Source organism: Ascaphus truei, chromosome 3 (assembly GCF_040206685.1).
Source record: "Ascaphus truei isolate aAscTru1 chromosome 3, aAscTru1.hap1, whole genome shotgun sequence".
Taxonomy (NCBI): Eukaryota; Metazoa; Chordata; class Amphibia; order Anura; family Ascaphidae; genus Ascaphus; species Ascaphus truei.
The window spans coordinates 102,056,853-102,084,769 of record NC_134485.1 but is presented as its reverse complement, the minus strand read 5'-3'; the positions used below and the strand labels follow the sequence as shown (position 1 = coordinate 102,084,769).

General features: G+C 43.1%; 1 protein-coding gene across 1 annotated transcript in view; it reads right to left on the bottom strand.

The window, feature by feature from the left end:
* LOC142490658 (acetylserotonin O-methyltransferase-like) overlaps nt 1–27,917 on the bottom strand; it is a 73,496-nt gene that overhangs the window by 11,775 nt on the left and 33,804 nt on the right. Inside the window, exons 4-6 of the mRNA XM_075593075.1 lie at nt 19,749–19,767; nt 10,830–10,976; nt 9,866–10,006 (exon numbers count right to left, since the gene is read on the bottom strand). Of these exons, the coding sequence (XP_075449190.1) occupies nt 9,866–10,006; nt 10,830–10,976; nt 19,749–19,767 (307 nt within the window). The remainder of the gene's footprint in view (nt 1–9,865; nt 10,007–10,829; nt 10,977–19,748; nt 19,768–27,917) is intronic.

The window sequence follows — 27,917 nt, the reverse complement described above, 5'->3', positions numbered from 1 at the left end:
GTCTGCCGTGTAGTGGCTCAGGGGCTTACAACCCTTTGTTCAGAATGTTAAACTAAAAGACCATTTTATTTAATAGATATCTGTACATATGTAACGGGTATTCCCCCACCCAATCGCATATAGAGTGTAAGTGAGGAGGAACCTATTGTTACCAGGTGTGGTGCGTATACCTGTAGGTTCACAGGAGGCCTGAGCCTCCGTTAATGGGAACCTGGGGTGCTTCTCTGTAACGATCTTCCAGACAGCGCCTCCACCTATGTAGGGTTCTAGGAATGTAGAATGGACCTCACACAGGACCCGCATATAGTAATCACATACACTGGAGTATAAGTATAACCGTTTACTATATGAAGAATATAACATACACAATACACATGCGTTAACCATATAACCTCACTATCAATAACTGTACCACTCTGTACCAATGTCCCAAATGTTATTCACGCCTGCTTAGGAGTGTGTACCCAATGCCCACCACCGTGTACCCCCACCTGTGTCCACAGTATAACCCTTGTCCCGTGGTCAGCGCTGCCACTATGTGTGAGTACTCTGTTGGTGCACTTTATAACGATACCTGCCCAGGGTGACGGCACCTGGCTTTAAAAGATCTTCACAAAGGATCCGGTGATTTCCTGCACGCCGTCCGGGGTTCACCCGCGTGGTAATCCGTCAGGGGCGATCCCACCCTGAAGATAGTCCAGCTCTCTAAATGACGTAGGCTTGAGCCCAAGCCTCTGGGCGGGAAGCGCAGCGTCCACTGTGTCCCTAACTAGCAAACAGCTAATGGGGCTGGGTCCCTAACCTAGGGCCTGTCCCTACAGCACCACAAGCTATAAGGTGGCTCAGGAACTCTCTGGGGCCTAGGGGGGCGGCTGGCCTAATGCAGCGGGTCACAGACCCCTGCACTCACCTATCCCTAGCTCTTCCTGGTCCTGACTGCCTGTCTGCTAAAAATGTATCCATTCCCTCTGCAGGGCAATCCTCTAGCCCTATTGGCTCCCTGGCATCATGTGGGGTGCTCCCGAGGCTCATGGGACTTGTAGTCCCTTCCAAGAGCCTTCCCTGGTAGGCTAGGGTTCGCACGCTATCACTGCGCATGCGCAATGTTTCTGGCTGGCCGTTAAATCTCCATTGGTACTGCGCATGCGTGAACTCGCGCAAGATGGTGGCGCCCTGTCCGGGAGCCGCCGGGAACCTCTGGAGCACTGGAGCGCTCCCTGCTCAGCCCCCACCCTCCAGAATAGCTGGCTGGTCTGCTGCTTGGCTCCGGTTTCACCCACCAATGATCCCGGCCACGGAGGTAACGGGAGTCGCAGGGCAGAGGGGGTGACTGGCTACATCCTCCCCCTGGTAAAAACCCCAACAACCACCCTTGGGACGCAACTTACAACTATACACAGACGTTATATAATAAAAATGCATCTCAATACGAATACAACTTGGCACATTGCATCGACTTTAAACAATGTTACACAATTCTGTGAGCATCGCAATCACGGATTGGATTTTGCTCCGAGACCACTGCTGAGACTAATAATGGGGTGCCCCAATTGATCATAGGTTACCCGGTTTGGAGGATACCTTACTGTTTGGCTCCTACGGATCTGTTCTTCAGCAACTCCCTCTGGGGAGTCATAAGTACAGTCCTGAGGCTCAGCCTCTTCCCTTGAGGGGAGAAATGTCTCTGAACAGTCTGTGTTTGACACAAAGCACGGGCTCTGTGGGTCCAAAGGCTGGCCTGTTGGTGCCACCTTAGTAGGCATTGGCCTTCAGGGCCCTTTACCCGTAGCTCCTCTGGGAGATGCCCCTTCAGGGGAATAGTCCCTTTGAGAGGGTCCCTCCATAGGGTCTTCAGGAGTTTCAGAGTGGGGGTAGTTATTTACAGTCTCTTGACCCATCTCTGAGAAATCGGATTCACCGTTCAGCGGTGTGGCCAGTATTTCTGCTTCCTTGTCTCCCACTTGTGGAATGGGGAGAAGATGATTACGATGCCAAACCTTTAACAGGCCTTCGGTGGCTTTGATGCGATAGACCGGGAGGCCAGGCATCTGGGACTCTACCTCAGAAACACCATCTCTCCATCGGTCCGCCAATTTATGTTTTCCGGGGACTCCCAGATTACGAAGTAACAAAGCGTCCCAAGGACGTTGCTCCCGATACTTGACTTTATGGTCATATCGTCTTTTATTGCCAGCATTTAGTTTAGCTGTAGACTCCTCAGCCTGTTGGTAGGCTTGCTGCAAACTGTCCTTGAGTCTTTGTATATATTTGAAATGGGTAGCATTGTGTATCCCATACGTTGCCACTCGAATCCGTACATCTACTGGCAGTCTCGCCTCTCGTCCTAACATAAGGAAGTATGGGGAGAATCCAGTTGACTCGTGTCGGGTACAATTGTACGCGTGGACCAGGGCCTCCACGTGTCGACTCCATTCAGTCTTCTGAGCATCTTTTAGTGTCCCGAGCATGTCCAATAAGGTCCGATTAAATCGTTCAGGCAAAGCATCTCCTTTGGGATGGAACGGAGTCGTCCTTGATTTAGCAATGTTCAGCATTTTGAGCAATTCCCAGATCAGAGTGCTCTCAAAATCGTTACCTTGGTCTGAGTGAAGCCGATTTGGAAGACCGTAGTGAAGAAGTACTTCTCCCATAGTATTTTTGCCACTGTGATGGCTTTCTGGTCTTTTGCGGGGAAGGCTTGCGCATGCCAGGTGAATGGTCCGTGATGACCAGCACGTTGCATAATCCTCGGCAATCGGGCTCAATGCACAAAAAGACCATACACACTAGGTCCATTGGACCAGAACTCTGCAGATGGGCCATGGGCACTGCTCTTGTAGGCAAGGTCTTGCGTTGAATACACCGGGAACAACGGCGGCAGTGTTGTTCTACTTCTTCCCGCATCCTGGGCCAGAAGAAGTGGTCTCTGATTAACCCAAAGTTCTTCTCTACACCGAGATGCCCATGTTCATCATGTAGAGACTTCAACACCATATACTGTTGCGGCCGAGTTTATTCTTACCTTTGCCCGGTCTCAGCCGCAACAGAAACCGGGCGCGCGCCGAGGTGTCCCGGGCGCGCGCCGGAGCCTTGGAGGATCGGTCCTCCGATCAGGGCTTCCCCCTCCCCTCTCCGTGTCCGCCGGGTCCCCCAGAGCCCCCCACCGCAATCCCCCACGTCGCGGGACACCAGGGCTCCCTCGGGGAGCCCTGGGCACGCGCGCCATGCGCGCACGCTCCCGATGAAGCGTGACCGCGCATCGATGACGCGCGGCACGCCGAGGGAACTAAACGAGCAAGCCGGGACACCTCCCAGCTTGCGGCTCTTGCCAACTAAGGATAATGTGTGTCGCCACTGTATCTTAAGTTTTGGGGTAGAACCAGTTGTCACCTATCAGGGTGGTCGTGATATTGTACTACCCTATAGAGCAAGCAATTGTTAATCTCAAACTTGTCCACCTCACGCATTAGCAAAGCGATCAGATCTCTGGGAGCACGTTTCAGTAGGGCTGGAGTCTTTCTTTGAACAGCTTGCCGAATGATGCTGATTACCGGATTTCTCATTTGGTAGTCCACTAGGTCTTTCCATCGTATGACCTTATCGTGCGTTATGTTAATTCCCTTGGGATCGCAGTAGGTGGCAGGTATAGCCTGCGACTGGCATCCTAAAGAATCTGCAACCCGTAGTTCTGAGAAGGCCACTTGATCATTGATGATGGCTGCTATGCTACACATTGCTTGCATCCCTGGTCCAGGGATCTCTTCCCATTCATCATCATCGGGAGTAGCACTTAGTCCTGGTCGTCGTGATAGAGCGTCAGCTCCAATGTTCAAAGGCCCCAGCTTATACTTCAGAGAGAATCTGTAATTACATAGGGTTGCCAGCCATCGGTGCCCTGCTGCATAAATTTGGCAGAGGTATTGATGTACGTGAGGGGATTGTTATCCGTCCTTAACTCAAACGTGACACCGTAGAGGTAATCGTGGAGTTTTTCTGTGATTGCCCATTTGAGAGCCAGAAACTCTAACTTGTGTACGGGGTACTTTTGTTCACTGGGGGTCAGACTGTGACTGACATAGGCTACAGGCCAAAGACCCTCCGGATTCTTCTGATGTAAGACAGTGCCCAGTCCATTGAGACTGGCATCCACATGCAGAATGTATGGTTGTTCGGGATCAGCATACGCAAGCACTGGTGCTTCGGTCAGGCTTTTCTTCAAGTTCAGGAAGGCCTGTTCACACTCGGACGTCCACGTATCGCCAAACGCTTGATGGGCCGACGTGGCCTTCCTTCCTGAGTCTTCGGGGTATATCTTCAAAAGATTGTTCAGTGGTTTGGCTCGACTAGAGTACCCTTCCACGAAGCGACGGTAATACCCACAGAAACCCAGGAATGATCGCAGTTCCGTGACATTCTCGGGACACGGCCAGTTCACTACCGCTTCTACTTTGGCCAGATCAGTAGCAATTCCTTGAGCAGACACAATGTGTCCCACGTAAGTCACTGAGGTGTGACAGAACTGACACTTGTCGAGGGACAACTTCAATCCTTCCTTTCCAAGACGGTCTATCACCTTAAGCAGCCTCTCTTCGTGCTCCTCCAGGGTCTTTCCGAAAACAATGATGTCGTCCAGGTAGACAAGACACTCCTGAAGGGTTCAAGTCCCCGATTGTTTTCTCCATCAGTCGCTGGAAGGTAGCAGGAGCTCCACATATACCTTGGGGCATACGCGTAATCTTCGTTACTTAACCCCCTCAACTTTATATGTTCCGCCGACCGCATGGGACAGTGGTTGAGGTGTTGGTCGTAGAATTGCTGGTATATTATGGTCACTTGGGATCCGGTGTCCAGTAGAGCAGAGGCATAGACTCCTTCTACTAACACGCATGATAGCAGAGGGGCCTACCTGACTGTAAGCATCCCCGGGCGGAGTCCCATCGTCGGGGCTTAAGTCAGTAGGCGCTTTCGGAGGCGCAGGGGTGGCTTCGGATGTCTTGGCTTCTGTGGTCTGTAACCGGCAGATCATGGACTTAGCGTAAATTCCCTTACTTGGAGGTTTTTCGTCTGGATCTTCCTTTTCGGACAGTCCCGGAGGAAGTGGCCTCTTTGACCGCATCCATAGCAGACGACTTCGCTGGGTTCAGGCCGACCCGTGTACGTGGAAGATGGTTTCCCTAATGGTCTGGATTTGGAGACCGGGATCTTGGTTGAGGCCTCCTCTTCCCGACTTGGAGGTTTCTTGACCTTCGGCGCAGAGGCCCCCTGAGGTTCACTCTTTGGAGACTCTTTAGTCTACTTGGAAGTATGTAACCGGGCGTAGACCTCATGTTCTTTTATTTCATCCATTAGCTCCTCCCATGTAGGGGGGGTCACCTTGCATCAGAGAACGCCTCATCATGAGTACAATAGGATGAGTGGGCTGGCCTCCACTCAAGAATTGTGCGCGGCGATACTCATCCACCTCTGCAGCAGTAATACGTTTACGCTTACGTTGTCCCCATAAGACCGATTGAATCCTCTGTAGGAAGTCAGATCCCCTCCCTCTTTTTGTCAAAGGTTGTAGTATCTCTTCATCAATTGTCCTTTGTCTCCTGTTTGCCCGTAGGCCCGCACCAGAGTCTCCATCATCTGATGAGCTGTAACGTCCACATGCTGATCTTTACACATCTGTATTGTTGTGGACGCGGGAGGACGTAGATATTCCATATGCGTTGCTGCTTCACCGACTCAGGGCATGTCCATTCTTCTAGGACCTAAGGTGTATTCCCTCCAGACTTCAAACACTTCTTCGCCAGTCGGGGTTGGCTTGGCCCCGGAAAAGATCTTTAACTTGCGATACTGCTGCTGAGGCGGGGATTTGGATTTGGACGCCCCCATTTGTAGGATAGCCTGAGTTAGCATTCGGATATCATCCCCATGTTTAGAGAAAGAGCTGGCAATACTTAAAGGTGGACTGTAGCCTGTAAGAGCACCCCGGTCGCCTCCACAATAAATTTCAGGGGGGGAGGGTGATGTATGCATAGCAACCTCTTGTAAGTTTGTGTGAGAGCTGCTCGGCTCAGATTTTATAGGTAGTTCAGGGTAGACAACAATACAGCAGGAACCTCGCGAGCCACAAACTGGACGGGCCTTGGTCTTCGGTTATGTCTTGCCCTATACTCACTAAAATGGAGCAACACTCCTGGTCCGCATCCTTACGTCGTTCCAACATTTTTATTTTGGCGGCATCCCGGATATTTGGGTGCTGCCCCAAGGTCATTTGTATTGCCGAAGACGGAGTATCAGCAGGGACCCGGCTCACCGCGAGCGTGTGAAGCGGCGGCACTGGCAGCTCCACGGCCCAGTCATACACCTCTGAGCGGGACGGTGACGGTAACGGTGGTGACATAATTAATAACTGAGTTGGGCACCCCAGGTCTGAGCTCTCGGCAGCGCCTCCAAATGTAACGGGTATTCCCCCACCCAATCACATATAGAGTGTAAGTGAGGGGGAACCTATTACCAGGTCCTATCCCTAGCTCTTCCTGGTCCTGACTGCCTGTCTTTTAAAACCCCGCGAAATGTATCCATTCCCTCTGCAGGGCAATCCTCCAGCCCTATTGACTCCCTGGCATCACCTGGGGTGCTCCCGAGGCTCATAGGACTTGTAGTGCCTTCCAAGAGCCTTCCCTGGTAGGCTAGGGTTCGTGCGCTATCACTGCGCATGCGCAATGTCTCTGGCTGGCCGCCGCATCTACGTTGGTACTGCGCATGCGTGAACTCACGCAAGATGGCGGCGCCCTGCCCGGGAGCCGCCCGTGGAACTCCGGAGCACCGGAGTGCTCCCTGCTGGGCCCCCACACTCCAGAATGGGCAGCAGGTCTGCCACTTGGCTCCACAGCACCCACTATCGATCCCGGCCACGGAGGTAACGGGGGTCGCAGGGCAGAGGGGGTGACCTGGCTACACATATATATTTAGGCACTGTACCGTGTATAAGTTTCACTGGATGTGCACTGAGCTCTGTCTGGGTTTCATGTTATGTCTCTGGTTTTAAATATATATTGCCATGCTCAGTAGCACTCCTCTGTGACACTTATATGCTTATATATATATGTTGTGGTTATTTTGGGGGTTCAATATGAGCTTGCAGGTGTCCTGTATGTTTTATATCACAGGCAGCCAGCTAGTTAATATATCATTAATTATTAGAAAATAGCGCTACCTTATTTGTTTTTTCTCTGTCAGATTAGTAAAAGGTGTATCACAAAATTTAATAAAATGTAATAAAAGTCACTGTGACCAAAAAACAATAATCAATAAATAAAATTTACCAAACAAACACATAAAAATGGTATGGTAAATCACACCCTATAAATGCTAAACCAAAACATAACTTCAGTGAAGTAAACAACTAGATGAGTTAAAAATACATCCACTGAGGATGTCTAATAACTCCTAGAAAGAACAAACCCAATTGAGGGGAACGAAACTAACCGCAAGAAGTGGCAGCAGGGGCTCAGTGTAGACGCAATACTGTCCGAACACACGGCAGGATAACCTCTCTGCAACCACATCCTAGGGATCTCGTTCCTGCGCACAGCTGCCTCTCGTGACCCCTACCGGTTTCGCAATCAATGATTCATCAGAAGGCCTCTGCTGTGACCTTGAGGGATCTCGGGGATCTTCAAGGTGATCAAGGAGTCAGTCCATGAGTGCTACAACTCAGCAGATGCTTGGTGACCAAATCACACATCGATCAAATAACTGGAGCCAGCGCCGAGCAGCAGTTTGCCTAACACCAGAAGGAGTGAGTAGCTACTGATGGGATCCTCATTACATACAAATAAAGGGTACAGAATTATTTGCAAAGACACAGGCCTGCTACATTAAAACACTATCAAAGAGCTAAAAAATGGTATGTTGGCATCCACATACAGGCCCCTATGTACAGGGTTGGGTGTTAGGGAGGAAAGACATTGGCATACACCTGCACAATGTCTTGTGGGATTTATATAGTGTTCATGCTGATGAATGATCCTCCCATTTGGTGATTATGCTATATGTACCTTTACTTGTTTACTAAGAGTTATGCTACAAATACTCCTGTGTTATTTACATCACTGTGTTGTTTCCATTGTCTGACCTATGCTCGGTAGGAGATATAATTCAGTTGAAATAGTAGATAGGTGTCAGTCTAAAGATAAAACATGGGGATATATAGATAGATAGATAGATAGATAGATAGATAGATAGATAGATAGATAGAGCCAGTCAGCACACTAATACAAAGCATAGGCAGATGCTAGTTCCATAGAGATAAACAGCATAGTTACCAGTCCGTGAACTAATAAAGGAGACAGCATACAGCAAGGGGTAGTCCAAAAAAAGATGTATTCAAAACATACTGTTACACAAATACTGTATTGAATACATCTTTTTATATTATATATATAATTACGGGTAGGTACTGTCACTGGTGTTTTTTTTGTGGGGTGTGTGTTAGTTTTGCCGTTGGTTTTGAATTAAAAAAAAAGGATGTAAAAGATCTTAACTAGGTCTAACCTTTTTGAACATTGAATTTTTCGCACAGGTTTGTGGGTTTTCTTTAAACATTAAACCATTTTATTTTTTAAACTGGATGCTCCTTTTTTGAATTTTTATTCCTACTGTAGTTTGTTCAGTCTAAAGTTTGATTCGGAGTTCAAATCAAACTTCAAGTGTTCTACATCAGGGATGTTCAAACGTTTCCCCTTGTGCACCCCTGCCTGCTCTTCTCGGTGCCTCACGCCCCTCCCCCCTCCCATTGTCCCAGGTGTCAAATGACGTGCAGGGTCATGTGACGGCATGTCACCATAGTAACGTGACCCTGTGGTTTAATTTCACGCCGGGTTACCAGGACGACGTGTCGTTGGAAGGGAAGGTAAGTGTATTATAGAGGCCTCACGCTGTCCCCCGGCATTTAATTTTAATGCCTGGGGGAAGAGCGCGGAACCCCTATAACTGTCCTCCCCCCCCAAAATCAAACGACCTCTAGTTTGCACACCGCTATTCTACATGTTTTACTCAGAGTTTGAATCTCATGCCAGAATCCAACAGATTCCGATTTAATACCTGCAAACGTGTCTCTTCTTGATGTGTGTGTGTGTGTGTGTGTGTGTGTGTGTGTGTGTGTGTGTGTGTGTGTGTGTGTGTGTGTGTGTGTGTGTGTGTGTGTGTGTGTGTGTGTGTTTGTGTGTGTCTGTGTGTGTGCTATCATTTTCAGGGTCCTCTGAAATGAAATACTATTAATTTGAAAAAACAACTTTATACTTGGTTATGTGTTTATGGAAGCTATTTACATTGCCAATTTTACAAAATGTTTCCAAGCTAAGTGGGACAGTGCCATATAATTAAAGGGCAAAATAAAATGTATCAGTGTAACTGGCCTTCTTAGTCAACTAATTATGTTGCCATCGTTAGGCAAACAAACCAACAAAAGAAAAAACAATTTACCTCCAAACACAACAGTTTACAAACAGGCACAAGGTAGATCAAGAAACGATCGTAAAACCACTCCAAAGTTTTTGGTTACTACGGAAGTATTAAAAGATAAAAAAAAACATGAAAATACTTATAGATGTCGGATTTGTTTAAAAAATTTCACTCACTACATTTAACTGATTAAACTGGCCACTGCCATTAGTCCAAAAAAAGTAATTTCTGTAACCCTGACATTTATATCACAAAGTGGATCTTAATTGAAATGCCCAATGTAATAAAAACATTAGTAAAAGGATATTTGGCAAAAACACAGAAGCAGATTTGATTTTCATTTAAATTATCAGCATTGTTTGTATTTCCAATAGTATTAGTTTATGGAATTATCTTACAAATAAAATGTTACCTTCATGAAAAGATATCCGATGTTCCTCGTCAGTTATAAAATGTTTCTTTGCCATTTGCACTACTTTAGGCATATCCAGAATGGTAACTGTTGATTCAGGATAAACAGAGACAAATTGCTTGGCCAGACATCCTGAGCATCCTAACAAAACAAACAAATTGATAGGGTTTTGGATTGAGTTGTTTGATAAACAGAAATTAAAGCTACTGTTCCATATAGTCATACAAATTCAGGGAAACATACATCTTTGTCAAGTTAGAGGATACTATTATACAAGATTTTTTAAAGGTAGACAGAATTGCCACCTCAGTGATAATGACTAATATTTACAGTAAGAGCCTTATTTAATATGGTCCCATGCGGTCCATCGCAGTGCAATGACCAATATTGTACAGTATAAGCTACCTTATTCTCGCAAATAACTCCCAAAATATATGATTCTTCACAAAGTTTTTTTTTCTGGCTTCATCATCATGAACAAATATAGATGTAGATGTTATCGCAGCTACTTGCGTGCACCAGCAATAGTGCGTTTAGAAGGGTGGTTGCTCGCACTCGTGCGTTGTGTGTCCCCCGCTGCAGCGTGCCAGCTGGAGCAATAACGGCTGTTATAACTGTTCAAATATGTCCAGATTACATATGAGTTAATGGGAAATATTGATGTTCTGTCCTATAAACTAAAAATGATCCTTTCACAAAATGAAATGAGCTCTGATTTTCTAACCAGTTTGATATACAGAGATAAAGTAGATCTTTGAGCTGTTAGAAATTAGTCTATGTGATTGCTCATAAAATTGTTTAGTAGAGAAATACTCTTGCATCATCTAATTTCTTAATTTATCTGACATGCACTTTAGTGATACTGATTAGTGCACTGCACTAAACTCAGTCACTGAGAAGGTTAAATTACTATCACTAATTATTGGAATTCTAATAATATAATTTTTAATATACATGACTTTACCTCCTAGATCATATACTGTGCTAAAAACAGAGAGGTCAAAAGCTGCAATCACATCTTTTCCGCATATATTCCACATTGAGTCCATAAAATCCATGAAGGCTTTCATCTGATCCTCTGACCTGCAGTAATCAATAAAATCTATTAGTTCTTAATAATATTTTTTAAATATTCATTACATTTGGAAATTGTAAAGAAAAAAAGGTCAACATCAAACATCATGGAAGGGTGTCAGTATATAGTTATTGGTAGTTTGTTTGAGTGCTTAAAATGTTCAACCTCTGTACTGTACCAAGAGTCATAAATGTACTACTGACTATAAATAAAATATAGACATTAATTTTTTTTTAAATTGTATCAAGTAACATGCCACTGTGTATGAAAAATCATTTCAATAACAAACTATGGGGCTTATATCATAAACCAGTGGTGCGCAAACTGTGGGGGCGCAATATTTTTTTGGGGGGTGCTGTCGGTTGCAGAGGTCCCACGCTCTTCCCCAAGGCATTTAAATTATGCCTTGCAACCTCTGCTTACCGAGGATCAGCCGGCTTCAGGACGCTTGACCATGGCAATGCGACGTCCAGGGTCATGTGACGTCACGGTTGCCATGGTAGCGTGACGTCAAATTACACCACACGATCCTGCGGGGTCCTTTGACGCCAAACGAGCGGCGATAAGCCACTTATCGGCAGGTTTTCACATAGTGCAATTCTAGAAGCCTCGAGTACGTTATCAGGCCTATCGCGGCTAAAGAATGTCGATTTCCTCTCAAAATCCTCCCGCCAGGATTAGTTGCTTTGAGGGTGGTGAGAAACTACTGAGAAGTGCCGATAGAGGACATAGAAAAAAAAATGCATTTTTCCTGACTCTTATTGATGCCGGGAATCGCCGGGGGTTATACACATTAATATCAGTACCAGAAACACCCATTACGTGTCAGGTGTCATAAAACTGCATTACAGGCAACTTCATTACATTAGCAGCTAACCGCTCAGGCAATGAAGGGGTTAAGGAACAACAGCAGGTTTATTGGGGGCAGAGGGGGTGAGTGAAGGGGGTACTTGGAACTTCACTCACCCCCTCTGCCCCAATAAACGTTACAATATGTACTAACCACCAATACACAACCCACCCACCCCCTGTACCCCCACATAAAAGCATTTGTTATTTTTTAAGCACAGGATTGATACCAGAGCCTGGCAGGGGTCCTCGGGTGGTCCTCGTGGGTGACCATGGGCCTCCAGGTGGTCCCCACAGGTGTCTGGGGGTCCTCTGGTGGTTCCCACGGGTGTCCAGGGGCTTCCAGGTGGTCACCGCGGGTGTCCGGGTGCCCACTGGCCTACGGTACCAACCCTGTTCCGAAAAAATTAAAAGTGCAATACATGGATATAAATACACCCCCCGCCCTCGATGCATACAGCTCAGCAATGGGCAAAATTACTATTATCCACATATGGATAATAGTGCATTTGCCCATTTAAAATTAAACATGATCCAGCAGCATAAAGTAAATAAAACTTGCACTTACCCCTGCCAGCATGAAGGGAGTCCTCATCCTCATTGCAAGAAAACATACAATAAAAATGTAATTTAATGCCCCTACCCGCTTAACCACCTTAGCAGTTATTAACCGCTATATGGTTATGTATATGGTTATGTTTACCAATGGAATTCCTAATGCTGCTGATAGAGGTTATTCTGCAGAAAAACTTCTTTAGATTTGAGAAACACCACTACCTACAACTTACCGGGACCGCCATGGGCTCAAACATGGCGCCATCCTATGCGAACCTTTTCATGGACCTATATTAGCGCACACATATTATTCATGATGAGATCTATGGACAGCACATTGTTAAATAATTTCGTTACATCGACGATGTGTTCATGTATTGGGCTGGCAGTGAGAAGGAGTTGCTGGCATTTGTGACGGCCCGACCGGTATTCCATCCACAATACGGTTTACCCTTAATTACAACATCGATGCAATCGCTTTTTTGGATACTGTAGTATACAAATCTGATGGCATGTTAGCTACTAAGCTCTATCGAAAAACCACTGATAAGAACTAATTTCTATGTGCCACCAGCCATCACCCACTTCCTCTGAAGAAGAGTCTTCCTTATTCACAGCTCCTAAGAGTGAAGCGTATCACTACTGATCCAGATGAGATGCAGAGGGCACTCCATACAGATGGCTGCGCATTTTCGTGGGAGAGGCTATGATGCTCAAGACATCCGCTGCGCGTTGCAGAAGGTTGCACTGGTTGACAGGAGTGTTTTATTGACACCAGCACCCCTTGAACAGGTCATTGACCGAATGAACATCATTAGTATGTTCAGTACTGCGTCTAATGGGATCAAGCGTAGTATACGCAGTAATTGGCGCATCCTGGAGAACGACGAGCGAGTGGGCATACATGCCAAGGAACCTCCATTGTTCTGCTTTCGACGTGGGCCCAACATACTGTAGGGGATATGGTCACTGGCTCAGATCCTATAGACAAATACGCTACCTCAAAAACCTGGCTGGCTAAGAAACCCGGGTCTTATCGCTGCCACGGGTGCACAAACTGCCAGTTTATGCAGCTGGGATCGAGTTATAACCATCCACACACTGGCAGGTCCATTAAACTCAATCAAGCGCTAAACTGTGAATCCAAATTCGTTATCTATTACATCAAATGCCCGTGCGGACTCTTGTATATTGGCAAGACCGTACGAATGCTTAAAGAAAGAATGGCGATGCATCGGACGACAATCAGAAAAGCTATAGCGAGTGGGCCTGATGACATGGACCTAAAATGCCTTCCGGTCGCCAGACATTTCAAGGAAGCGAGACATTCCCTGGCAACACTCAGGTGTATGCCTATTCTGCAGGTCCCGATACCTACACGGGGAGGAGACAGGGGCAAAACCTTGCTACAGCAAGAGGCCAGGCTTATCTTTGAACTACGGACGGTGGCTCCCGGTGGCCTCAATGAAGAGTTGAAATTGGGGTGCTTTCTGTGAACATTGATGCGCGGTCTACCTTCATTGCATGTGCATGTTGTGTTTTGTTTAACATCATATTTGACTACCAGTGATCCCATGTATTTTCCATCGCTGCACTTTATTTGCACACCTGTATGTTCACTGTTGTTTTTGTGTTTATGTCCCAGCAACTATGCATTTCCACATAAAAACACAAAAAACACAGCGCACAACGCTCATAGTGCATTAAAAATGATATTGACACAAACAATTAATATGGTAAGTATTGTGCGTACATCAAGGTGATGTTAAACAAGCATTTCAGGGATTTATGTTACCCAAACACCACGTGGAAGCCGGATTAGATGTCATCACAGGTATTGGAAACTGCTTCGTGACCACCGGTTCCTATTGGGTAGGTATGGAGTCCACCAAAGTCCCTGCTCACATGGAGAGTCCAGCACATCTGCAGCTCACACAGGAATGGCTGCTTCAAACGGAACTCCACACCAGCTGGATTCCTCTCGCTATCCTCCGTTCAGGCACTTCCGGATTGGTGACGTCACTGGAGGGTTTTCACCGGTACTCGCGCCGGTTGCTGGATCAGCTCACAGTAGTGGGGCAGCATGTTTAAGGCAAAATACTAGCACACTTTCCAACGCGTTTCGAAACCAGAGGGTTTCTTCATCAGGGAAGCTTTCATAGAGTTAATCATTCTGGTTAGGTCTGTTCAGCTGTGAGTTACTGAGCTAATTAGCCTAGCCTGTATAGTCAGGAAGTGATACAGAGGTTCCCCCCCAACCATGCTGCCAGACACAAACTGTTGAGAGTTATACAGAGAGGGGGAGAGACGCTGCTGCTAGACTGATCTGAAGACACACACAGACAGCCCTGTGAGAGACTGAAAGGAGACCTGCTGTAGGTACACTGGGTAAACTTGGGAAAGAGTTTAGTTCTCCCACGATTAGTTAGGGACTAAGCAGAATTAGTCAGTACTCCTGGAAGGAGTTAGGTCTTTTGTTTCTGTTTTGTGTTATGAGTTAACCCTGTACCGCCTTGTACCCTGTAAATAAACCCCTACTTAGAAAGTACAGTGTTTCCTGCCTTTGATCTGGACAAAAGATTCAACGCTGGGACTGAGACATCACAATATACATACATACATACATACATACATACATACATACATACATACATACATACATACATACATACCACCACATTTATTAAGGTATGGTGGTTAAAAAAAGTGACAAAAACCTTCCACAGTATAGCATATAGCAACTGTAAAAATACCTGTATATTCATTTGCATGTCTTTGACAGGTTGCAACCCTGTCTTTCACCATTATCGCCCAGCACACAGCACTTCCACTGCAGCAAGGGATTCTGGGAAATGACATGCAAATGAGCACACAGTGCCACCTTTTATCTCAAGCTCACATTACATGAGGTTTGCTAAGGGTTGTTCATATAATGTGAGCTTGAGATAAAAGGTGGCACTGTGTGCTCATTTGCATGTCATTTCCCAGAATCCCTTGCTGCAGTGGAAGTGCTGTGTGCTGGGCGATAATGGTGAAAGACAGGGTTGCAGACCTGTCTAAGACATGCAAATGAATTTACAGGAATATTTACAGTTGCTATATGCTATACCGTGGAGGGTTTTGTCACTTTTTTTACCCACCATAACCTTAATAAATGTGGTGATTACCTACTCTTTAATCTCAAATGAGCAAATGTCAGCAACCAATCTCACACTGATGATACCCATCAAGGTTGAAACATGTCTGTGAGTGGGTTAACGGACTTTGCATCTCCCAAGTCCTTGCTTAAAAGCTATGTTTAAAACAGCATGCATTGGCTAAGGGTTGTTCATGTAATGTGAGCTTGAGATAAAAGGTGGCACTGTGTGCTCATTTGCATGTCATTTCCCAGAATCCCTTGCTGCAGTGAAAGTGCTGTGTGCTGGGCGATAATGGGGAAAGACAGGGTTGCAGACTTGTCTAAGACATGCACACACATGGACACGGACGCACTGACATACACGGACGGACACACACACGAAGACACACACACAGAGACACACACACACACGGAGACACACACACGGACACACACACGGAGACACACACACGGACACACACACATGGAAACACACACACGGACACACATGGACACACACAGACACATGACACGGACACACACACACACACGGAGACACACGGACACACACAACACATACGGACGGACACGGACGGACACACACACATGGACAGACACACACGGACACACACACATGGATGGACACACACGGACGGACACACACGGACACACACACGGACACACACACATGGACACACACACACACACGGACACACACACGGACGCACACACACACGGACACCGACACACATGGATACACATGGACATGGACACACACGGACACGGACACACACTGACACGGACACACACACGGACGGACACACACACGGACGGACACACACACATGGACGGACACACACACGGACAAATGGACGGACGGACACACACACAAACGGACGGACAAATGGATGGGGACACACACACACAGATGGACACACACACACGGACGCACACACGGACGCACACACATACACGGATGCGGACGCACACACGGACGCACACACATGGACGCACACACACGGATGCACACACACACACATGGACGCACACACACAGATGCACACACACGGACGCACACACCCGGACGACGCACACATGGACGCACGCACACACGCACACATGCACACACACACGCACACACGCATGCACGCACACACACTAACGGACGCACGCACACACATGGACACACGCACACACGGACACACGCACACACGGACACACGCGGACACACACACACGGACACACACACTTGGACACTGACACAATTTTCATAATTTTGGCTCTGTACACCACCATAATGGATTTAAAATGAAACAACTGAGATGCAATAGAAGTGCAGACTTTAAGCTTTAATTCAAGGGGTTGAACAAAAATATTGTATGAAATGTTTACGAATTGCAACCATTTTCATACACAGTCCCCTTACATCAGGGGCTGAAATGTAATTGGACAAATGAACACAATCATAAATACAATTTTAATTTTTAATACTTTATTGAGAATCCTTTGCAGGCAATGACTGCTTGAAGTCTGGAACGCATGGACATCACCAAACGCTGGGTTTCCTCCTTTGTGATGCTTTGCCAGGCATTTACTACAGCTATAGTATCTTCAGTTGTTGTTTGTTCGTGGGTCTTTCTGCCTTAAGTTTTGTCTTCAGCAAGTGAAATGCATGCTCGATCGGGTTGAGATCAGGTGATTGACTTGGCCATTGCAGAATATTCCACTTCTTTGCCTTAAAAAACTCCTGGGTTGCTTTCGCAGTATGTTTTGGGTCATTGTCCATCTTTAAAGTGAGGCACTGTCCAATCAACTTCGCTGAATTTGGCTGGATCTGAGCAGACAATATATCCCTATACACTTCAGAATGTATCTGGCTGCTTCTGTCTTCTGTCACATCATCAATAAACACTAGTGACCCAGTGCCATTGTAAGCCATGCATGCCCATGCCATCACACTGCCTCCACCATGTTTGACAGATTATGTGGTATGCTTCAGATCATGAGCCGTTCCAAGCCTTCTCCATACTTTTTTCTTCGCATCATTCTGGTACAGGTTGATCTTAGTTTCAATAGTCCAAAGAATGCTGTTCCAGAACTGGGCTGCTTTTTTAGATATTGTTTGGCAAAGTCTTATCTGGCCTTTCTATTCTTGAGGCTTATGAATGGTTTGCACCTTGTTGTGAACCCTCTGTATTTGCTCTCATGAAGTCTTCTCTTTATGGTAGATTTGGATAATAATATGCCTACCTCCTGGAGAGTGTTCTTCACTTGGCTGGATGATGTGAAGGGGTTTTTCTTTACCATGGTAAGGATCCTACGATCATCCATCACTGTTGTCTTCCATGGACGTTCAGGCCTTTTTGTGTTGCAGAGCTCACCAGTGCATTCTTTTTTTCTCAGAATGTACCAAACTATTGATTTGGCCACTCCTAAAGTTCCTGCTATCTCTCTGATGGATTTTCTTTTTTTTGCAGCATAAGGATGACCTGTTTCACTTGCATTGAGAACTCCTTTGACCACATGTTGTGGGTTGACAGCAACAGCTTCTAAATGCGAATGCCACACCTAGAATCAACTCCAGACCTTTACCCTGCTTAACTGATGATGAAATAACGAAGGAATAGTCCACACCAGTCCATGAAACAGCTTTTGAGTCAATTGTCCTAATTACTTTTGGTCCCTTGAAAAAAAGGGAGCTACATATTAAGGAGATGCAATTCCTATACCCTTCCTCCAATTTGGATGTGAATACCCTCAAATTAAAGCTAATAGACTGCACTTTAAACCCATATTCATTATTTAACTGTAACTTGAATTTATTTTTGGTACACAGTCAAAATAACAAAACTTGTATCAGTGTCCAATTATACCCGGACCTAACAGTGTGTGTGTATATATATATATATATATATATATATATATATATATATATATATATATATGAAAGAAAATGAGAAAAAAAACAGGCGCACACCTAGTGCATTAAAGTATAACAATCATTTTATGGAACATTAAAAAATAGACAAATGCCCACTCACAAATCAAACAATAAAAAAGAGCAGTTATGAGATTGGCCCTCATAAGCCACTGGCAGCGTCTCGATCAGCAATTAGCTAGAAGGAATAAACTTGCAAACATTGTAAATGAGGACACCACTAACATTGTAGAGAGTAATATAGACCTCAAAAATAATTTTCAGGAGTTGGAGAATTACACAAAGGATGAAACAAGAAATTGGTTAGACCTACTTTCTCTGCAGAACTATATAGACATCAAATTAGTCCCAAGGGGTTTGCGAATTACAAAGAAACCCACGTTTGAGGCACCTGAAGTGTTTACTAAAGAATGGAATTCCATTTTAGAAACATGTTCAGTGTCTCTCATTAACCTCTTAATCTCTTATAGAAAAGAAAGACTGGAGAAAGTAGGGAAAGAGATAGCTCGAGTACAAGAAACTATTAAATCATTTGAAGGTACAGAGGAATTCGTCCGTTTGGATGAAACAGTACACAAAAGGGTTTTGTCATTTGAGAAAGAAATTATAGATAGGAAAACAAACAAGCTCAAACGTGATAAGGACGACTACGCAAATGATAGAGTTAGAAATTGGAGAAGGAAGGGTGACTCTTTCCAACATCGTAGGTATGGGAGATCCAGTTCAGGTTACAGACAAGAAAATAGAGATTCTAAAACAAATAAAAAACCTATATCTAATGAAAAAGAAAAAAATGAAATTATCACATTAATTAAAGAAGCTAGGATGGATAGGAAAGAAAAAGAACATCACAAAGTCCCGCCTACCACTTCCTCTGCAAGTTGTTCAACCTCCAATCGTTACTCTGTCCTGGGGGACGGTTGTGAGGACAATGGGGATTCCCATGAACAAGTTGCAGTAGAATATAGGGAAGGGGCAAGATCTAAAACCAGCACTAAGGGTTCTAATTCAAAAAACTATACCTCACCTAAATCTAATAAATCCACCTCTTTTTTAGAACAGAGAGAAACGGAAAAGAAATATCCATTGTGGGAGAAACAGAATCAACAACCACCCCGGAGAAAAAGAGATTCAGGGGAGTCAGAGGAGGAGCAAAAAAGCAAAGACAGAAGAAAATAAAGACGATGGTTGATACACCACACAAATATGGTATTTACAACCTTTCATCACACACACTCACTTCACATCACATATCTTTGCTAGCTAAAGGTCTTTCTTATGCACCTAACAGTACACCGAATCGGTTTGACCTGTTCGTGGACCTGAACAGATACATCCGTAAGCTTACCTTGATGCGACACTTCGCCCTAAAGGGGGATGAAAATTTGGAATCTGTATTTAACACACAAGAAAGAGAATGTATAGATGCTCTAACTTCATTTTTGATGGAATCAGACCAATTAGGGAATAAGAATACACAACAGTTTGGTACTATTGATACACTTATGGGTCCATCCATAAAAAGATCAATGGTAGATAATCAAGTTTCAACCAATAACATACTTCTGGATATTACTATGCATGAGGAAGATACAAACCCTTTGTTAGAATCCTATTTGTGCCCAAGTGAAACAGATCAGGACAGTCTATTGAGATATAAACCGTCACCATTTGTCCCAAAATCGACATATTTCCCTTATCAATCAAAGGGAAATTTCATCGATATTTTTTATACAGTAGTCCTGAGAGACCTAGAACAGTTGTGTCTTAACAATGTGGAACTGAAATTTAACAATCTCACAAAAGAAGAAAATCAAGCTTTATTAAATATAAAAAACAATAATGATCTAATTGTTCGACAAGCAGACAAGGGGGGGGCGATTGTCCTGCAGGATCGGTCGGATTATCTCTGTGAGGCCCATCGCCTCCTCCTTGACACCACATCATATCAGATTCTCACCGAGGACCCTGCTGAGTGTTACCAGAAGGAGTTCCGGGATTTACTCCAGGGTGCATTCTCTGAGGGGATCATTTCCAAATTAGAGCACAGGTTTTTATATATTAAACACCCTAGAACCCCTATTTTTTATCACATTCCCAAACTGCACAAAGATATAGTTAAACCACCTGGGAGGCCTATTGTGTCGGGGATTGGCTCGATGACGTCCAACGTGTCTCAGTATGTAGACTATTATTTACAGCCTCATGTCATCAAATTGCGCTCGTACATACGGGACACGTTGCATGTCATTGACTCAATCTCTGACATCAAGTGGAAGGATACCTATCACTGGGTCACTTGTGATGTATCTTCACTTTACACTTGTATTGAGCACTTAAAAGGTATCCAGGCTATTAGTCACTTTTTACAATCAGATCCCAGTTTACACTCTTCACAAAGGTCTTTTCTTTTAGCATGCATTAAGTTTATGTTAAATCACAATTATTTTCTTTTTGGAAACACATATTATTTACAAATCTGTGGAACGGCCATGGGAGCCAAATTTGCTCCCAGCTATGCCAACCTATATATGGGACTGTGGGAGAGTACCCATGTGTGGGAGAATGCTGGGCTGGGGGCGGGTTTGGTTTTCTATGGCCGCTTCATAGATGATATTCTTATTATTTGGGATGGTGAGAGGAGCACCCTGGAGGCAATTTTGGAGTCCTTTAATAACAACAAGATGGGACTAAAATTTACTTACAATATTCACCCAGATACTATAGTATTTTTAGATCTAGAGCTATTTGTGGGTCCTCAGAATAACATTCACACTAAAACACATTTCAAAACTGTGGCTGCAAACAGCTACCTACAGTATGGTAGCAATCATTACAAAAAATGGTTAGATAATGTACCAAAGAGTCAGTTCCACAGATTAAGACGCAACTGTTCAAGGGACAATGATTTTTTCACCCAGGGCACAAATCTTTCTTTAAAGTTTCAGGAGAAAGGTTATGATATGGCAATTGTCAACAAATCTTTTTTAGATGCCAGTTTACTGGATCGCACATCTTTGTTGGAAAAATCCAAAAGAAAAACAACAACAACAAAAAATGAGGTCACATCCTATGGTGCGGTGCCAAAATGTATTACTTAATTTAATCAATCCGCCAAACAGATCAAAAAAATAATGAATGACCATTGGAACATTCTGGTCAGCGATCCAGAAATTGGTCATCTATTGCCAAAATATGCTCCTGTGATCTTTAAGAAAGCTAGGAATATTAAAACAATGATTGCACCCAGCAAACTAAAAACATCCAAAGTATTTAATAATTCTAGAATAGATGGATCCATTCCCTTTAGGGTTAAGGGGAACTTTGGATGCGGGAGAAGCAGATGCCTTACGTGCAAACATTTGATTAAAACAAATAAATTTAAATCTTTCTCCAACGGCACTTCACATGACATAGTGGAATACATGAATTGTCTCAGTGAATACGTAATCTACCTAATATCATGTGAGTGCGGTCTACAATATGTAGGCCGCACATCGAGAGCTATAAGCACGAGGTTTCTAGAGCATCGAAGAAACATAATACATGGGTGTCAAACACACAACCTCTCCCGTCATTATTGTAATAAACACTCAAAAGATCCTAGGTCCCTACGAGTTATGGGCATCGAGTATATCCCTCCAACCTTTATGGGTGGGGATCGTTTCAAAAGATTATGCATGAGGGAGACTTACTGGATATATATATTGGATACATTACACCCAAAGGGACACAATGAACACATTGACATTAGTACTATAGTGGGATCACTCATAGTGGGTGATCCTTCGGAGGTCTGGTTTGAGTGCTCATGCAGCACTCCCTCTGAACTATAGTTACATGTCAGGTCTTCAAATACATTGTGCATTATAAATATCTTTCCTGGTGCACCATACACTTTATTACAACTTGCTGTTGGTGTGTCTGTTCAGGTCCGGGGACTGGTCCTGCCCTTTCTTTTTCATCATATATTGACATTGTTCATCTCACAACATATACACTTGTACACTACTTTCTTGCATTCATACACCATCCATTTAGTATATGCTTAGGCACCAATATATATCTTATACATATAGTTACACAATCACATATATTTTATGCGTATTTTTATTTCATTACACATACACTATACAATCATTTTCACTATTAGATACATTACATATCGTTTTGATATTTCTTCTGTCGTTGACAACAACTATTTTTTGCTGGTCCTCTGGCTCCTACTGCAATCCTTGATGTTCATTTTTTCATTTTTTCCATAATGGATAATAACAGGTATATATATATATTCTCACTTATTATGATTGACAAACCAATTATCTAGTGGGTTAACTGGGTAGTTTTGTATTCGCCCTCACCATCATTCTCCAACTCTTGAGACTTTGAATTTAAAATCATATATTATATCATGCTTCATAAACATTTTGTTTTTATTTTCATTCAAAAAATTAATTTTTATTTAAAATATGAAATAAATTTTTTTTTTTTATCTGGACATCATAATTGTTATCCCTATCTAAATATTTATATTACAACATATTCTTTTTTTTATATTGTTTGATTATTTATTGAAATATAGTTTAAATAAATATTATATACAAATGAGCTATATATTGAATTTTTTTATATATATATTTTATTATCTTTTGCAAGAACAGTGGTGCCCTCATAACCTTTCTATAGCTATCAGTGTAATGAGGAAACACCATATCTATGAAAGGTCAAAATCATGTAATTAACGATGTAATAGGTTTTCTAATCATGTATGCAAATTAACCTGTCTATAAGTACTGTGGGGTCACAACCAATGGGTTCCCCTGATGAAGTCATCCTTGATGACGAAACGCGTAGGGCGTGGCTGAGACGGAGGAGGCACTTTCCCACTAAACACAGCAGATTGCGGACGCAGTATCGTGAGTGGCGAGACAGACAAGAAGCAGCTGGCAGATCTCCACTACTCCTGATGGTACAACAGCCAGAAGAAAGAAGGCAAGATCTTTGGTTCCCGGAGGGACTTCCTGTTGCGGGGCACACGCCGGGAGGACGTCACTTCCGGTGAAGGAGTCTGTACTACACGTGTGGAGGAGGAAAACTCCATTGCTGATCGAGACGCTGCCAGTGGCTTATGAGGGCCAATCTCATAACTGCTCTTTTTTATTGTTTGATTTGTGAGTGGGCATTTGTCTATTTTTTAATGTTCCATAAAATGATTGTTATACTTTAATGCACTAGGTGTGCGCCTGTTTTTTTTCTCATTTTCTCTCATAGGTATTTCCAAGGGAGTTGTGTCCCTTTCAAACGGGCTGCCTTTACCTGGATGCACTCTATTGGAACGGGACTCTATGTTTTTTAAGGTTTTTGGTATACATCTAAAGCTATTCATTTTTATTTTTTAGTTAAATATTTTTTTGTATACTTTTATATATTTTTTATAGCATTTTTTATTAAAATTTTATTAGTTTTTATGTGATATATTTTTCAACATAGGATCCATCTTATATTATTACCCCCCCCTGGCCACCCCATTGGTTGTTTCAACACAGTAGCTAACTCACTCACAATTTATAGGTTGTTATAGTAGGCGCTCCTTAATGTTTTTGTTTTGTTATATATATATATATATATATATATATATATATATATATATATATATATATATTAAACAGTAGTGAAGTGGAGGCAAACAAATCTTACTTCTACCCTTTAAAGCTTGTTTCCAAAGCTCAACAGACAATTTGTTCCAAACAATAGGGGAGCCAGATAGGTATCATAAAATAAAGAAAAAATCACATAGTGCAATATAGCAATAAAAATGTGGTAATAAGAAAATTAAGTGGTCTATAGGTGATCTACTCACAAGTGGAGCAGAATATCAAGGCAGAAATCCAACACAATAGTAGATTCTTCTGAGTGGTGTGTATGATGCATACGATCCTCACGAGCTCAAAAACAGAAGGGGAGAACCATAGTGCAGACAGTACATAAATTTTATCAGCACATAAAACACAAGTGGAGGCTTACATGGTGTCAGCAAACATCGGGCATAGGATATACAAGGCAACACAGCCTACAGTTCGTCGCAACCTCGCTGTGGCTGTTCTCTGCGTCCACGGCCCCGATTGACGTCTCTTCTTCTTCACGAGTTGAACATCCACGCTGACAAGCAAGCTGCTTCCGGGTTCTGTCCTCTCTCTCCTCCTCTACGGATCGTTGGATAGTCCAAAAACTCAACGTGTTTCGCTGCGCTTGATTGGCAGCTTCATCAAGTTGGCTATCTAATGCATTGCTCATGGGTTATATACCCAGATTCTTAACCAGATGTGATCTAATTGGCTAGCTGTAATGAGATCTCACTGCTTATAGCCTAAATAATGCGTGTGTGGTCACACATACAGATTTATACACATAAGAATAAAATGTATCACACATACAAATTTATACACATAATAATAAAAATATATAAAAATGAAATGCATCAATAAAAGTTAACTAAACAGTACTTATTGTATGTTCCCCACTAACAAAGACTTGCAAGAATACTGTTAAAAACTTTTAAAACTTTTGGATTTGACGATTGTGGTCTTTCATACATGGGGCCATGAGGTATATATGCAATGGAAAAGAAAATAGATATAGTTAATATAAACACATAAAAGAGCTCACATACAGAAGATATTGTAATAATCTATACAGTGTATCCTCAAAATATAAGAGGCATGCACTATTAAAAAGGAACACGCAGGGTGTGAATAAAAGAGAAGAACATATCAAAGGTAAACCCCCAGGTCAATATCTACATTCATACCTTTGGGTACCAGGGTTTTTAGTTTATGAATCCAAAATGATTCACGTTTGGTAAGTTCTATATCCCTGTCTCCTCCTCTCCAGTGTGGCATTACATGTTCTATAGCCACAAACTAAAGTCCTGAGGGGTCTCCTTGATGGTGTGCAATAAAATGTTGTGACAGAAAATGTGTTGTGACTTTTCTCCTAATATTGCCCACATGTTGTAATATTCAAGTTTTAACTGACCTTGAAGTTTTACCAACATTTTGTAACTTGCACGGACATTCGATTAAGTAAATAACATAATCTGTCCGGCAAGTTATATGGGATGAAATGTGGAAATCCTTCTTGGTTACATTCGATACAAAATTAAATTTATCTTTGGCTCTAAAGCTACAAGCCTTGCAGGTTGTGCAACCATAAAAGCCTTTCACTTGTGGAAGCCAGATGTTTGTGGCTTTCTTAGATTTTGGCAGTGCACGTGGTGCCAACTTATTTTTTTTTAATGTTGGCCCTTTTTAAGATAATTTTTGGAATTTCTGGAACTATTTCCCCCAAGATAACATCACTTTTTACAATGTGCCAGTGCTTTTTTACTATATCTGATATTTGGTTGGCTTGTCTGTTATATTGGGTTAAAAACGCAAAGTTAAAATCATTATTATTGTCTTTTTTTTACCTTATTTGTCTCCAAAATTTGCTTCCTATCTAGTTCATTAACCCTTTCTTTAGATTTTTGAACTACATCTACACTGTAGTTTCTATCTAGAAATGTTTCTTGTAAAAGGGATGCTTGTTCTTCAAAGACATTTGGGTCACTACAATTTCTTTTTACCCTCCTAAATTGACCATATGGCATATTTTTTGTCCAACTTGGATGGTGACAACTAGAGGGCAATACATAACTATTTCCGTCGACTTTTTTGAAGAAGGTCTTTGTCTTTATTGTCCCTTCATCAATGTACAGTAGAGACTACAACTATTCTAACACAAACCAGTGGCAATCACCAAAAAGACCCAGGAATAGCCTGAATACATGCCTTAAACGTGCCTTAAACTAGCCCCAGCATAACCTGAATGTAACCCGGCTAGTTTAAAACAAGCGTTAGGATAATCGTGGCCTTGTCTGTACACAGTCAAGTCTAAAAAGTCTACTCTACAGTTGCTATAGTTACAAGTAAACTTAAGATTCTGGTCATTCCCATTAATGTACATAATAAACTTCTTCAGATCTTCCTTTTCCCCTTTCCAGATAAAGAAAATGTCGTCTATGAACCTCTGCCATAGGACCAAGCCCGCGCCATGCCCTGCACATGGCCAGATCTTATCCTCCTTCCAGATATTCATGAAGAGGTTTGCGAAGCTTGAGGCGAACTTTGTACCCATGGCGGTTCCACAGACTTGAAGATAGAATACGTCCTCGAACCAGAAATAATTATGTTGGAGTATAAAACGTTTACCATGCACCAGGAACCTAACCTGTTTTGGGGGTATCGCTTTATCTTCAGATAAAACTTTGAGAATGGCATTGCATCCTTTTTGATGGTCGATGCAGGTGTACAAAGAGGCTACATCACATGTAACCAAATGCATGTCTCCCTCCCACACCTGTTTTGTCATTTTACCAGATGTCAGTAGTATCTCTCAGATACGACTTCATTGACCTCATGTATTTTTGTAGATATACATTCTATATACACAGATATATTAGAGGTCAATGAGTCGATTCTGGAGATTATTGGCCTTCCCGGGTTTTTTTTTTGATCTTTGTTAATTTTGGGCAGGTAGTAGAAGATGGGGGGTCTCGGTTTGTCTTTACATAAAAATTTAAATTCTTTTTCTGAGAGAATTCCCACATCCCTACCTCTGCCCAAAAGGATCCTTAGTTCTTTAAAAAAATCTTGGCTGGGATCTTTAGTAAGTTTTAAATATGCATTAGAGTCATCCAAAATTTTTAATGATTCTTTTAGATAATCACTTTTATTCAGGATTAACCCCCCCCTTTATCTGCTGCTTTTATAACGATGCTGGAGTCGTCTGTTAGAATTTTTAGAGCTTCCCTTTCTTGTTCTGTAATATTATTTTTATATTTGGAATCTCTAGATGTGAACTCCTCGAAATCTCTTACAATCATTTGGGAAAAAACATCCAAATTCTTCCCCATACAGTGCTTTGGATTGAATGTAGATGCAGATTTTAAACCTGAATGGATAAATTAGGGGCAATAACTCCATGTGGCATATTGTTTATTCCTTGATTGTTTACATTTTGATTTTCATGTGTTCTTATTTCAACTTCTTTACTCTGAAAAAAGCGCTTGATTGTCAGTTTTTGAAGAAACCGCTGTGCATCCATAAAAAGCTGAAAATTATTCGGGCCTGAAGTGAATGCTCAAATCTGATGAAAACCTTTAAGTTGAAACGCGTAGGGTTAATCATCTGAGAGAGGAACACTACTGTGAGAGGATTGTCCCCCTTTCCTATTTCTGTTTCACAGCAGACTAGGCTGAAATAGACTGCAGTGTTGATTGAGCTTGACGGTGCAGTTTCTAAGTTGAACGTCTTGTGAGACGCGAAGAGGCTCCCCCACGTGATGCAGAAGCGGTGAGTGTGGTCTAGGCAAGCCGCACATCTGGAGACACTGGAAGTACAGATTTCTAGTTCAGCGACAGAGGAGGAGATTGAGGTAGAGGGTAGCAGTGTGTCTGGAGAGGCGGAAAGCACTGATA